General features: G+C 35.5%; 1 protein-coding gene across 3 annotated transcripts in view; it reads right to left on the reverse strand.

The window, feature by feature from the left end:
• Nucleotides 1-5,113: 5,113 nt before the first annotated feature.
• LOC143248791 (uncharacterized) overlaps nucleotides 5,114-14,355 on the reverse strand; it is a 28,222-nt gene continuing 18,980 nt past the window's right edge. For 2 of the 3 annotated variants that reach the window (XM_076497525.1, XM_076497523.1), the window contains exons 2-3: nucleotides 12,262-13,623; nucleotides 5,114-6,043 (exon numbers count right to left, since the gene is read on the reverse strand). In XM_076497525.1, the coding sequence (XP_076353640.1) occupies nucleotides 12,514-13,623 (1,110 nt within the window). In that variant the 3' untranslated portion in view covers nucleotides 5,114-6,043; nucleotides 12,262-12,513. The remainder of the gene's footprint in view (nucleotides 6,044-12,261; nucleotides 13,624-14,355) is intronic. The other variant, XM_076497524.1, reaches the window with a different exon arrangement.

Genomic DNA, 14,355 nt, shown 5'->3' on the forward strand with positions numbered 1-14,355 from the left:
TCTTCCTCAATAGGGATTAAAGAATCATTGTTTTGTACAGGAGGAACATCAGTTCTGCTCTCCCCTCTTCCTTAATAGGGATTAAAGAATCATTGTTTTGTACAGGAGGAACATCAGTTCTGCTCCCCTCTCTTCCTTAATAGGGATTAAAGAATCATTGTTTTGAAACTTTTCTGGTATTTGCAATGGAATGATCACAAATTTATCGTTTTATCTAAAACTGTTTTTTTTTAATGATGGGCACGAGTTTCTATAAACATCAATAAAATTCCTCCATTAATAACGTTTATTATTTTACTTTTTGGTAAAACCAATGAAAGAAACTTCATTACGTATCAGTTCTGTACACTGCAGTTACACCGACGTAATGAGGTTATACAGGGTGTTCGAAAAATCAGTGTGCACTTATATATTTATTAACAGACCTGTTTCAATATAGAATACAGGGGGTAAATATGAATGACAATTATAAACAATGTTGAAAGTGACCCCCGTTAGCATCATTGCAGGCCTGGGTCCTTCTTATTTTGTTTCTAAACACCGCTATCAGTTACTGGCTTGAAATGGACTGAATAGACATATGATTACAAAACTGCAGAGTGACTTTCCGAACACCCTGTATTATAGATCATATAAAGTAATAACAGAATATATTCTGTTTATTCCAAAACTTATTTCACTTTTGGCAGTTTTGTTATAATGTTCCGGATTCTGCAACATATCCATAAAACAAATAAAACAGGTTCCTTGTGATGTCACAGCAGAATTCTTTTTTTTCCATCTTTTTGACATCATAATCAAATATCTTTTGGTAAACATTCAAAATACGCTTGCGCGAAATATTTAGGCCTTTTCTTAGGCCTTCTGCTGTGTGTTAGGTAATTTATACATCCTGATATGCGTACCCTCATTCCAAATTTTACAGCTACTCAATATCCACTAACTTATTTGGGATATGTTTTGGGGCCACTCAGACATTCATTGTTTTGTTTTTCTGGAACGCCTGAAAACATGCATGACTCTTTTTCAAGTTTATAATAACTAAACTACAGTATATTACAACAGAAATGAAGCAATAAATGTTTGGGAAGACGTAGGATACATGAGAAAGTTATCCTGATGAAGCGTTTCGCACAACATAGAATAAAGCCATTAGACAAATAGTGGATTCCCCTGAGATTCATTATAAAACATAACCAAGGCAAAGACATCCTGGCGGAGTTATAGAGAAAATTAAATGTTTGGTATTAACTGTATAATGTACGTCACAACACATATAGATACAAATATTTAACATGTTGTTCACTCTGTGGCGCAACGCTCACATACAAATATCACACCGTAGGCCCTATGTCAACAACACACATGTATAAAAAGATGCCACACTGTAGGTCCTAAGGCAACAATACACACATATAAAAAGATACCACACTGTAGGTCCTAAGACAACACAGAAATATAAAGAGATGCCATACCGTAGGCCCTAAATCAAGAACACACTTATATAAACAAATAGCACACCACAGGCCCCAAGTTAACAACACACACATATAAACAGATACTATACCGTAGGTCCTAAGGCAACAACGCACATATACAAACACCATATTATAGACTCCAAGGCAACAACTCAGAGAAAGGAGTTAATACGTGCTAGAAAGTAAAACAAACTTGAATTTTCTCGAGAACTTTTAATCTTAAAAGCTTGGAGTTTTTCATGATTAAACGATCATTAATAACAACTAACTGATAGAATTTGGTGAGCGTACGGGCTATTAATCATTGCCACAACATTACCTAAAGTACTTGTTAACTAAACACATAGAAACTGCCCAAATAATGACGTATACGTGTACTTATGCTTGTTCTTGTTCAAGCTAGCCTTACTCTTCACAGTGGGACTTTATCATGACAGAGTAGTTCTGAGTCTTGTACAGAAGAGGGCGTGGCGGAGCTGTAGAAATGAAATCAACGTGAATAGTCCATATAACCTAGTACAGAAATTATACTATTGTTAGAGCTGTTTGCAGTAGCAGACAGTTTAAACTGTTTTTCAAGAGTTGTCATGTACGTGCAACGCTGTTTGGGTGTAGGGAAGGGGAAATTGGGGTTTCGAGTTAAAACATCACGTGATCCCACCACACCTACATGGTTATTAAACATAGATAGTTCACATACAATGAGTTACATTGATAGACGATCTATATAATGACAAAGAGGTCAGCCGAGCAACGTTTGGTCACTCAGAGAATCAATTTACTGTTTGATAGAATCATCCACATTTAAAACTGAATCACCTCATCTAGTTATGACCAATTTTAGCTCTTTTATGACCTCATCTAGTTATGGCCAGTTTTAGCTCTTTTATCACCTCATCTAGTTATGGCCACTTTTAGCTCTTTTATCACTTCATCTAGTTATGGCTACTTTAGCTTTTTTATAACCTCATCTAGTTATGACCAGTTTTAGCTCTTTTATTACCTCATCTAGTTATGGCCACTTTTAGCTCTTTTATCACTTCATCTAGTTATGGCTACTTTAGCTTTTATATAACCTCATCTAGTTATGACCAGTTTTAGCTATTTTATTACCTCATCTAGTTATGGCCAGTTTTAGCTCTTTTATCACCTCATCTAGTTATGGCCAGTTTTAGCTCTTGTATCACCTCATCTTGTTATGGCCACTTTTAGCTCTATTATCACCTCATCTATTTATTGCCACTTTTAGCTCTTTTATCACCTCATCTAGTTATGGCCAGTTTTAGCTCTTTTATCAACTCATCTTGTTATGGCCACTTTTAGCTCTATTATCACCTCATCTAGTTATGACCAGTTTTAGCTCTTTTATCACCTCATCTTGTTATGGCAAGCTTTAGCTCTTTTATTACCTCATCTAGTTATGGCCAGTTTTAGCTCTTTTATCACCTCATTTAGTTATGTCCATTTTTAGCTCTTTTATCACCTCATCTAGTTATGGCCAGTTTTAGCTCTTGTATCACCTCATCTTGTTATGGCCACTTTTAGCTCTTTTATCACTTCATCTAGTTATGGCTACTTTAGCTTTTTTATAGCCTCATCTAGTTACCACCAGTTTTAGCTCTTTTATTACCTCATCTAGTTATGGCCACTTTTAGCTCTTTTATCACCTCATCTATTTATTGCCACTTTTAGCTCTTTTATCACCTCATCTAGTTATGGCCAGTTTTAGCTCTTTTATCAACTCATCTTGTTATGGCCACTTTTAGCTCTATTATCACCTCATCTAGTTATGACCAGTTTTAGCATTTTTATCACCTCATCTAGTTATGGCCACTTTTAGCTCGTTTATGACCTCATCTAATTATGGCCACTTTTAGCTCTTTTATCACCTCATCTTGTTATGGCAAGCTTTAGCTCTTTTATCACCTCATCTAGTTATGACCAGTTTTAGCTTTTGTTGTTGATGGTATTTTCTTGTACAACTTGGACAGTTTTATTTTAATTTTCATCCATCTCTTCAGAAGTTCTGATCAATTAACATATTTCATTTGATACTTATGTCACATGATCTCTAACCTGTCAACTGCTATAGTGCAGACAGTAATCTATGAAGGAACTAATTTAAAAAAAAACAAGTTTTTCATGTATTATTCATAAATAACCCAGTGTAACAGTTTGCTACGAGTTTTCTTTCTGGCAATGTAAAGATAGAAGCATTTCTAAGATAAAACTTTAAAGTTTTGTTTCTAAAGATAATCATCCAACAAAACATTCAAATATTCCATGTCCATTGGTAAAATAGGCTCTAGGCATATCCGTGACAGAAACATTTAATTCGAATTTAATAGAGTAGAATTTTAAAAAATATATATTGTCCGTAATGTATAGCCACACGTCACTGTTGGTGATATTCGTATTTTGAGTATAGCTTAGTGTAATATTTCTGGGTATAATTTAGTGTAATATTTCTGGGTATAATTTAGTGTAATACTTCTAGGTGTAACTTCATGTAATATTTCTGGGTATATACTATTAAGTGCTGACCATATGTTTAGAGATTTCTCTTGGATTTTCTAGTGATTTTGAAACGATATTTCAGGATTCATGAGTGAATTTGAGCTTCCTGTTCTGTTCTTATTACCTGAATAAGAGATTACGTAACACCTGAATAAGAGATTACGTAACACCTGAAATAGGAGAAGGAAATAAAGTCCATAAGAAACAATTTTATAATGATCAACACATTGCGTAAAACTTATTGTGGAAGAAAAATGTAGCATTCCAGAATGTACAAGTTTGTCAGATTAAATCCACCCTCTAGCACTTTATGTTTGTAAGCAAACTGTTTAATGTATTTCTTATAACTCTTGAATAGCAAGGCCTAATCTACTGGTCATTTTATAAGGTTTTGAAACAACGTATATTAAATGACGCAAACACAAAAATAATGGAATGCGCTTAAGATGCCGAAGGCAGCTTAATAAATAAACCGGGATTATATAATAAAACTAGAGATTAGTTTTGCACATTTTTGTCTCGGATTACCACGGTTGTACTTTCACTTAAAACATTTCAATGAGTCAGTTTAGAAATGTCACAAAATTGTAACAGTGCCATGCTCCAAATAAAGGGAAATTATATGATTTATTTCTTTTCACATATAGGATGTAAACACACGAATAAAGCACGGGAGAAACAGAAAAATTACATCAACTAGCTTCACATTACGCTGACCAAAAACTGGAAAAACTAAACACGAATTTGAGGAAAAATGCGATAAATCAGACATGGCACTTGACGACTACGTTCGTTTTTCCGAGTGTATTTGAGAGTCACTGTGCATAGATACCGTTCCATAGACTTTCCCCAACGCCTCTGACTTTTGAACATTCACACATGTATATATTGTAACAGAGTGAAATAATTCCTAAGTTCACTTATCTCTTAGGGTAACTGTGTATTTCAACTGTCACCGTTTTTACTCTAACTTATTAAGTGTTGACAATAAGCTATTGAAGATAATCCTTTTATTTTATTCTTTAAATACAAGGATCGAGAGTATAAGATACCCCAAAGTCGTCTCGTAGGTGTTTCATTAAGATATTACATGTGAATTAACAGATCGCTATAACATGTTTTTAATTATTAATTTTTATTTAGCTTCATTAGTTACAAACAATAACGAGTTTTTCACAGATACATTCCTATATACACATAACGTTTCAATTTCAGGTTGTATTTTGCTGTTTTTGTTATTGGTATCAGACTATTCACTAAACAAGTGCTACAAAAACGCATATTACTACACAGAATGAAACCTTTTCTGTATGACATGATTTTTTTTCCCTTCCTGCTCGTTAACAAATTATAATAAAAATACCCTGGAAATATACATCGGTCAAATAAATACGTAGAAAAGATAGTAAATTACAGAAATATATTGTAATGTCTTTCACAAAAGCAAAAATGAAAAGTAAAAAATAAGGCAGTGATGCTTGAAAATCAATGCACATAATGACTAACACGAGAGTTGTAGACTTCTACGTAAAACATTTCAGCTTTTATAGTTTTACTGTTAAACAATAGCTTACACACATTTCACACTTTAAGAAATATATGTACATTTCTTTTTTTAAAAAAATATTCTCTTATCACGTGCCTGGATGGTAAAATGTGAATGTTTAATTTCTAAAAAAACCTAAACAATACCAAGCTGGCACTAGTTAACACTCTTTTAAATCAATTGTTTTACAGATATACTTGAAATAAAAATCGCATAGTTTCAGTTTAGCAACGTTGGAATATTGTTTATTTGTTTCTTTCCAACGTAAAGTTACGCAAGAGGTTATCTAAGCTTTATCCACCGCGGGAATCGAATCCCGGATTTCAGCTTTGTAAGTTCCTAAATTTACCGCTTACTCACCGGGGGACACGACATACGAAGTATCCATGTTTTGTAAGCATATATATATGTGTATATAGAGAGAGTATATACTGAATCCACAATCACAGCTTCTGTCCTCCATATATATCGTTGTAAAATCGGTCTGTTAATGTCAGGCCTTCTAGAAAGTAAAATAAAAAAATCTCTAATATACTCTTAATAAACTATAATATAAATACATATGTACACACACATATACATATATACTTTTAACGATGTATAATATAACCACATATATCTTAAACACAATCCTCACGTACTACCCTGAAAAAATAATTACTGAAACTCTTTGTACCACAATAATTATATCACAAATTATGTCAAATACAGAGAGTGTTTTGTTACTAGTTATTTGAAAACAAATTAAAACTAAATTATACGCTTGAAAGTACTTGTTGAAAGTGAGCGTTGGTGATAGTCTTGGTATGAAAAGTGTGTCATTATCAGGGATAAACGTACAACAATGTGTTTGATATTTGTTTACACGATTGGAATGTATATGTATAAAAAGCACTGTCACAAATATGCGAAAGTTGGTTTTGGTTTTGTTTTAGCGCAAAGTTACATTGAGCTATCTACTGTGTCCATTGCGGGGAATGGAATCCAGGAATTTATGGATGTAAGTCCATAGACTTACCGCTGTCCCATCGGGACACAGTGTAGGTAAGATTAAGTAATATATTTTTTTATTTCTTCTTATTGAAACAAGGTATTTTGGTTTCTTCAACATGAATGGCGCATTAAGCAACGAACATAATAAGCAGCTAAGTCAGAGATCCCGAGTTTCAGACAAACCATCTCTAATTTAGAATTGTTGGCCAGAGGGGGGTGGGTGGATAAAGGGTCAAATAACAGCACCAATCGATGATAGGCCACTCTTACATAACTTGCAGGATTCTCTGTGACAATTACAGCGCCCCATAGCTAAAAGTGAGGAGGGTGTTCAGTGTGATATAGAAACTCGAGTCTTAAATAATTCGTTCAATATGCTACCCAACGCGCTAGCCGTAAAGACAGGACTTCCCAATTTTTTACACCTCAAGGCCCACGCAATTGATAAAGTGTCATCTGTGCAGTTGATGGCTCGTTAATTTAGGACGATCACAGCTGTCCTGACCAGCGGCAACCCATAACTGTGCTTCTAACGACCTATCAGTTGAGAATCATTACACTAGATCACATCAACTCGACATTAATTATTAATAATATAAAAGTTTTTAACTCTAACAATATTGCATCAGTTGAGAATCATTGCACTAGATCAAATCAACTCGACAATAATTATTAATAATATAAAAGTTTTTAACTCTAACAATATTGCATCAGTTGAGAATCATTGCACTAGATCAAATCAACTCGACAATAATTATTAATAATATAAAAGGTTTTAACTCTAACAATATTGCATCAGTTGAGAATCATTGCACTAGATCACATCAACTCGACATTAATTATTAATAATATAAAAGTTTTTAACTCTAACAATATTGTTGATATAGACCAATAACATTTACAATTTTGTTGCTAAAGGAATCTGTCAAACGATCCAGAAAACGTTATTTATATCAGATTATTAGAGTATCTTCATAACTCCGTCAGAAGAGTTATATTCGTGCAAGTAAAACTGTTCTGTTTTTTTCTCAATAACAAAGCCACTGCAAGCTGAGTTGAGTTCGAATTTCATTTCACTAAATCTGTTTTATTAACATTTAAAGGCTAAAGACGCGAAGGGTGAGAAATTGGAATGATGTCTGTGAAAACAATGAGAAAAATATGCAAGGATGTTCAGTTTCCAATCAGGTAATGAGATAATGCAACGTGATTCTTTAAACACTAAGAAATGTACAGGTATTTGTCATCCCAATGGTTATCAGTCACAACTGCTTGAAAAAAACTGTCTTTTATTAAACTACCATAACTAAATTTTGGCTATAGTAAGATTGTTCGAATGTGAAAACTTTGTTCAACCACGCCCCCAATTTTTTCGTCCAATTGTGTCCAGAGTTATTAACTCTCTTCTTACTACTAATAAAATATAATACTTCAGTTGTTTGGATAACGCGTGGCATGCCGGCACAATTAATTATCTGTTATTATTCAACGGACTGACTGGTTATTTATTTATTTTAATAAATAAATTTAATTTGTTGTTACTCATTTCTTTGGTCGTTCTATATACAGAAGAAAACCTGGTAATCTATCGGTAGCGGTCATTGAAAACTAACACGACATCCGTGCGAAAAAGATATTTCATACGAGTGTTTAACACTCCTACGAAAAGTGGGGCCTAATAGGACCCAGAGCAACTTGAAAGGTTATTAATATTAGGCTAATAATTTTGTATTTAAATGAAATTGCCATTTAAATCCATTAATGAATGGATTAACGAGATTCCCACTGTCCCTATCTACTATCTATCGAAACCAGAGCCAGGGGAACGGGCTTGGAGAAATCAGGACTAGAAACGTCTTTTCGTAGGAGTGTTAAAAGCAAAGCCACGTGTTAAAATGTTGGCGGTGCCTCGTAATTTCCTAACGAAACGCACTTTAACAGAGTGCACAGCACTCTTTCAAAATGATGACTCTTTATATTAAATGTACAGCATACAAACAAATTAGTGAATAACTCAGAAAGAGAAAGAAGAGACGTAACAATAAAATACAATTAAAATATTTTGAACGCATTTGTTTCACTGTAAACCGTTCACAGATCGTATTCCCGAGTGTTAAACTGTTTATTTGGAGTTCACAATTTTATAAGCCTAGCACAAACACTGTAGACCCTGTTTATGGTTCAATCATGTGCAAAATGACCATTTATTTGTTTGTTGTTGTTAAGCATAAAGCCATTTCAACTCTCGGGAATAAGACCTGTGAACGGTTTACAGTGAAACAAATGCGTTCTCTCTCCGAATTATTCACTAATTTGTTTGGACGCTGTAGATTTAATATAAAGAATTATTATGTTACCGTTATAAGCATTCTGACTTGTTACTGTGCCATTAGCGAGCGAGCAAAATGAAGGAATCGAAATTTATAATTTCAATATTAAAAAATTTATAGAATAATTTACGTATTCTGTTACGTATGCAGTTAATAGTCTGATCTTTCAACGATTGGACGAATAATCTCAATTATTGGCGCATGAATACATTAACAGAAACTTCGTGAATCAGTTACATATATATTTAGCTTAGATTGAAGTACTAATGATATTATATCTACGTATATATATGGATTAAAACAGTATTACTAGTGATTATTTAAAATTATTAATTTACAAACAATTGAAACCTTTATCAGAACTTCATTCTCTAATACTTTTAACGTCTTACTACATCATCGCGTTGCGTGTAAAATATTTAACGATAGGCTTAATACATTCATGATTGTGTGAGTTTCTAAATAACACGGTAGCTAGTGTACTAAAATATATCAAGGCAGAGGTGTTTAGCGATGTGTTTGAAACAGGTAAAGAGTATAGTGTGTCACCGCTCACAAACAATCAATCGAAAACTCAGAAAATAACCTTTTTCATGTTAAACGTGAACCACATCTTTTAGTAATAAACATCGTTAAAACACGTTTCTAGTACAAACACGTTTTTTTTCAAATCAGTCAAAACGTTTTATAAAAGATACGAAGTTATACTTGATGTGCATGATCTTCAAAACTTAAAAGTCATAACTAATACCATATTTTCTTGCTAATATAGTCTGATATAGAATAACTTCTTTCGGATGGACAAAGGATTTTATGTAATGATATAATTCGAATTTGAAATAGCTAAACAAATGACACTTCTGGTCAGTAAGTATCTCTCTACTCATATTGCAGGTGTGATGACGTAATTAAACGAATAAAAATCTTCTATTATCAGTCTTTATTTACTAGTATGTAAAACTAAAGACTGAATTAATGTTACAGATTCAGCTAATTGTTCCCCTGCTTTGGCTCGCAAATGCTTCACAGGAAAATACAGGATTGCAAAATATCATATCAGTAAATAGAAACAGGATTTGTAGGAACTGTACTGACAGATGCTGCCGTATCTTACGCCAAGTTTGTTTTTTTTTTTTTCGTTCTTCCTTTATTTGGTAACATTATTAGTAACTACAAATCCATTCGCACCCTGTTTATTTCATATCAATCCTATACTTTAACAGTAGAGCGTGTTGTATTAAAAATGACCAACAGACGAGGAGGTAAGAATACAGTCAAATATATAGACAGGGTCTTTCTAAAACAAATTAAAAAAAACATTACTCCTTGTTCAAATATGAAAGCAAGACGAGACAGAGATATCAGTGCGTGTAACTGTTTTAGCGTGAGATATAAAGGCGTAGCGAATATGGACAAATAGATCCCATACAATGACGGAGACACACCGTCTGTATCAAAGTTCGAGTCTGGCAGGAGTATTTTTTAGGCGTACGATACACCCTCACCCTTTGCTGCTTCTTCTAACGGTCCATGAACAAAACAGGCAAGTGACCACGTTGCCTAAACATTTATCCAAAAGCTTTAACTGCAGTAGACTTATTTATCAGAAACTGCTAGATCGTGTATTTCATTGAAACAAAAAGCAAGAGAAAAAACAAAGGCATTCATTTCCAACGTAAGTATATGTTTTACAAAGCGTATAAAGTGTTTTTAAGTCTTTGATTAACAAATCAGTTTACGTTTTCATATACAAACCCAGTACGTAGTTTTTGTCTATCAAGGCTAATACAGAACGTCCCTTTCGAAGAAGCTGTGACGTCACGAAGAAATCAATCTAATGGGCGTGGCAAAAATAAAAAAAAACTGTATACAAAAATGTATTGCATAATAAAATTATCAAATAATGTATGGTATTAAAACCTATTATATTTCTCAACCAAATAACCAGATAATATATGTTTCACTGAGTTTTACTATAAAAAACATTACCGGTGGACCTCATTTATCCTTTTTATATTCTTATATACTCCTGCCATATCTATATACTACTGCTTTCTTTTGTTTTTAGCCAATGAAAATTAAGGGCTGAGACTGTACGGTTCCAAAAGTAATTGCTAAGCCTTATTCACTCTTTTTCGACTGTCATATCCCTGACTGTGTAAAGAGTTTGATGTCGTAGGAAACCTCTCAGTTCTGTAACTTTTGTATTTTAACAGAAATTCCAGAAGAAAATTGTACAATGCAGTATGTCTGTCTGTGCCTCTTCCATTTCTCAATGGACAACATGTTAGAACAATTACACTAGGGTAAATGCTATCACCAGTTTTACAGTTAAAACAACATACGTGGAAGTGATATAATCATTTATGGAGAATGTTATCGATAGTTTCAATTAATATTGAATTACATTATTTGTTCAATTGTTATTTCGGTCTCTTGTAATATTCTATTGTTTAGCCTACACCTTCTGTTTAGAACGTTACTTTTCAAAGACGTAACCTGCTTTTCTTCGTGAAGGCACTTGAATGTCTTGAATGATGTGATTATATCACTTCCACATATATTGTATTAACTGTAAAACAAATACAAAGAGTATTACACACACACACGAACGAACGCAAATATTTGTAGGACGCTGGTCATGGCCCAAGGTTAGATTTTTCTAATAGATGTTTTGTTTCCCTATTAGCGATTAGCGAATTCGGACTGTAACAAAGCTGTCTACGTTATATAGCTTTTAACTGTAGAAAATTAAAAAGAAAGCAATAGGTATATTAAGAAAGTTGAGTTAAAATGCAAGACACCAGCCGTTTATTTCTATCGTTAAAGAGTTTGTTTGTTTGTTTTGAATTTCGCGCAAAGCTACACGAGGGCTATCTGCGCTAGCCGTCCCTAATTGAGCAATGTAAGACTAGAGGGAAGGTAGGTACCCATCACTACCTACCGCCAACTGTTGGGCTACTTTTTTACCAACGAAAAGTGGGATTGACCGTCACATTATAGTGCCCCCACGGCTGAAAGGGCGAGCATGTTTGGGGTGAGGGAGATTCGAACCCGTGACCCTCAGATTACGAGTCGAGTGTCTTAACCACCTGGCCGTGCCGGGCCCGTTATAGGGTATTTACAATTAAAGCAAATACCAGAACAGAAAACGCTGTCAACAGTACACAAAAGTGGAAAATGATAGACTTGAAACTTCAGACTATTTGCTCTGATAAGTAAAGTACGCCAAAATTATTATAAAGTTCACTGGATTGACGGTGTCTGGGAGTTTATTATTATTATCAAAATTATCGGAAAAATTGGGTTTCTATTTATTTGATTTTTGAAACGTTTAACGTACTTCACGCTGTAATAGAAATGAACTATTTATATGTATATATATATATATTTTTACCTTCACTGATTGTGTCGCAGCCTGTGGTTGGATAGAAGGGCGTAGTTCAGTTCTGTGTAGTGGACAGAAGTCGAAGGCATAAAACTGCAGGGACCTTCAGGGCATCGTAGAAGTAACTAGGGTGTGATCTAACGAACCGTCCATGACTAGAGTGTGACTTCCAGCAATCACGGCTTTCCGAGTCCTGTCGCCGGGACATACGGTGACGAGACGTCCGCGACCTGATCTCGTGCGAGCCGTTTCGCTGCTAGGTCAGACAATTTCTGTATGTCTCTTCATGTGAAGTGACAAGTGGTCCGACCTAGAAAAAGCGCGTTCACATAGACGACATTGGAAAGGTCTATCACCAGTATGCTTTCGGTAGTGTCTGGTCAGTTCATCCGAGCGAGCAAACTTCCAACAACACCCCTTCCACGTGCACTGGTATGGTTTCTCACCGGTGTGAGTCCGTAGATGAGCCTTCAGATGTGAACTTTTGGAATACGTTTTCGTACAGCCGGGATAAGAGCACGTGTGAATCGTCACTTTTTTGGGACCTCTAGAGCGGCGAACACGGCGAGGTTTGGGGGCTGGTGGATGGAGATTAACACCACCACACATTGTGTTGCCCCCAACTGGCCCTCGGCCAGTGGTCAACAACTCGGCAAAATGAGGGGAAGTTGGAGAAGTGATCATTCTGGACTGAGTGGGATAGGAGGACGGATAACAGTGTGGCATAGTCGGTGATAAAAGGGGGCGTAATAACCCGGTGGATGCTTTAGCCACAGAGGGGTGGTAGCCCCCGTAATGGTCAGCTTGATAAGTGTATCTGATTGCGTGATTATCTGGAGTGGCAGAAGGAGAGACGTGATGGGTCGGCATCGTACAGTTGTAGGCTGTCCAGTGACCACTGAAATATTCTGTACCTAGATGGTTACGGTAATGCTGGTTTTCAGTTTTGACGTCAGGCGATGCTGGAACGCACCTCTGTCCATAAGGGTTATGACTGTACATATGTAGAGACTCTGTACCAATGACGTCAGGTAGCTGACCAGTCAAGACCATTTCGTACTTAACGTTAGAATTCAAGGCTGTTTCTTCGTTGTATGTCTGCTTGATGCCTTCTAATGTTATCCCCAAATCTATATCCAAGCGGCTCTCTTCAGGCCGGCAGGAATCTGCTAGCTGAGGCTGTGGCGCATACTGAAGCGTGGCTGCAGGCTGCGGCGTGAGTTGATGGCCAGGTGGTACAACCGTGATATCGGCCGAATTGACGGCGGAAGGTAGGAGCGACCGGGTGTCTGTCTGAAGGGGCTGTATTCCGTTAGGAATACACGGGCTGTTCATGTCTCCCAATAAAACACTCTCGATGTCTTGCCACATCTGGAAGTAAGAAAGTAAAACTAAAGAAATACAGAACGTTTTATATAACGCGGAGTATGTAGAGACTTTTAACAATAGTCTGACTGATCAACCTTAGGAACGTTATAATGTACGATTAATTCCACTAATCGGCGTTATATAATAGCCCAAGAATTGGCTGTAAGTGGTATCGATTGGTTGCAATATCTGGTATCTAGATATATTTATGTTTGTATTAATGAAGTAAATACATCTGGTTTTCTTATTGGAAGTTAAGTACAAATCTACAGAGTAAGGAGGCTATCTGTGCTCTGCGCACCACATGTATCGAAACCCGGTTTCTAGTGTTCTACGTCCACAGACACTGTGGGGAGGCAAAATTTAGGGACAGCTAACACAGAGATCTCTCGATTATTTTTGGGTAAAATTCTACACACAAACAAGAATGCCTTCCAGTGGCTCAGCGGTATGTTTACGGACTTACAACGCTAAAAATCGGGTTTCGATACCCGTGATTGGCAGAGCACAGATAGCCCATTGTGTAGCTTTGTGCTCAATTCAAAAATAGCAAAAACAAACAAGAATAAAATATCATTAGTGTTACACCTCTATAAACAATAAGTATCGCTAATGAACATATGTCTGATTGATAATAACAAAACAAACGTTTATGAATTTATCAGTATCTACATGCACTCAGAAAACAATGACTAGTCCTTGCGTTGAAGTAAACTATCACTGAAGAACAGAAAA

This window comes from Tachypleus tridentatus, chromosome 4 (assembly GCF_004210375.1).
Source record: "Tachypleus tridentatus isolate NWPU-2018 chromosome 4, ASM421037v1, whole genome shotgun sequence".
Classification (NCBI taxonomy): domain Eukaryota; kingdom Metazoa; phylum Arthropoda; class Merostomata; order Xiphosura; family Limulidae; genus Tachypleus; species Tachypleus tridentatus.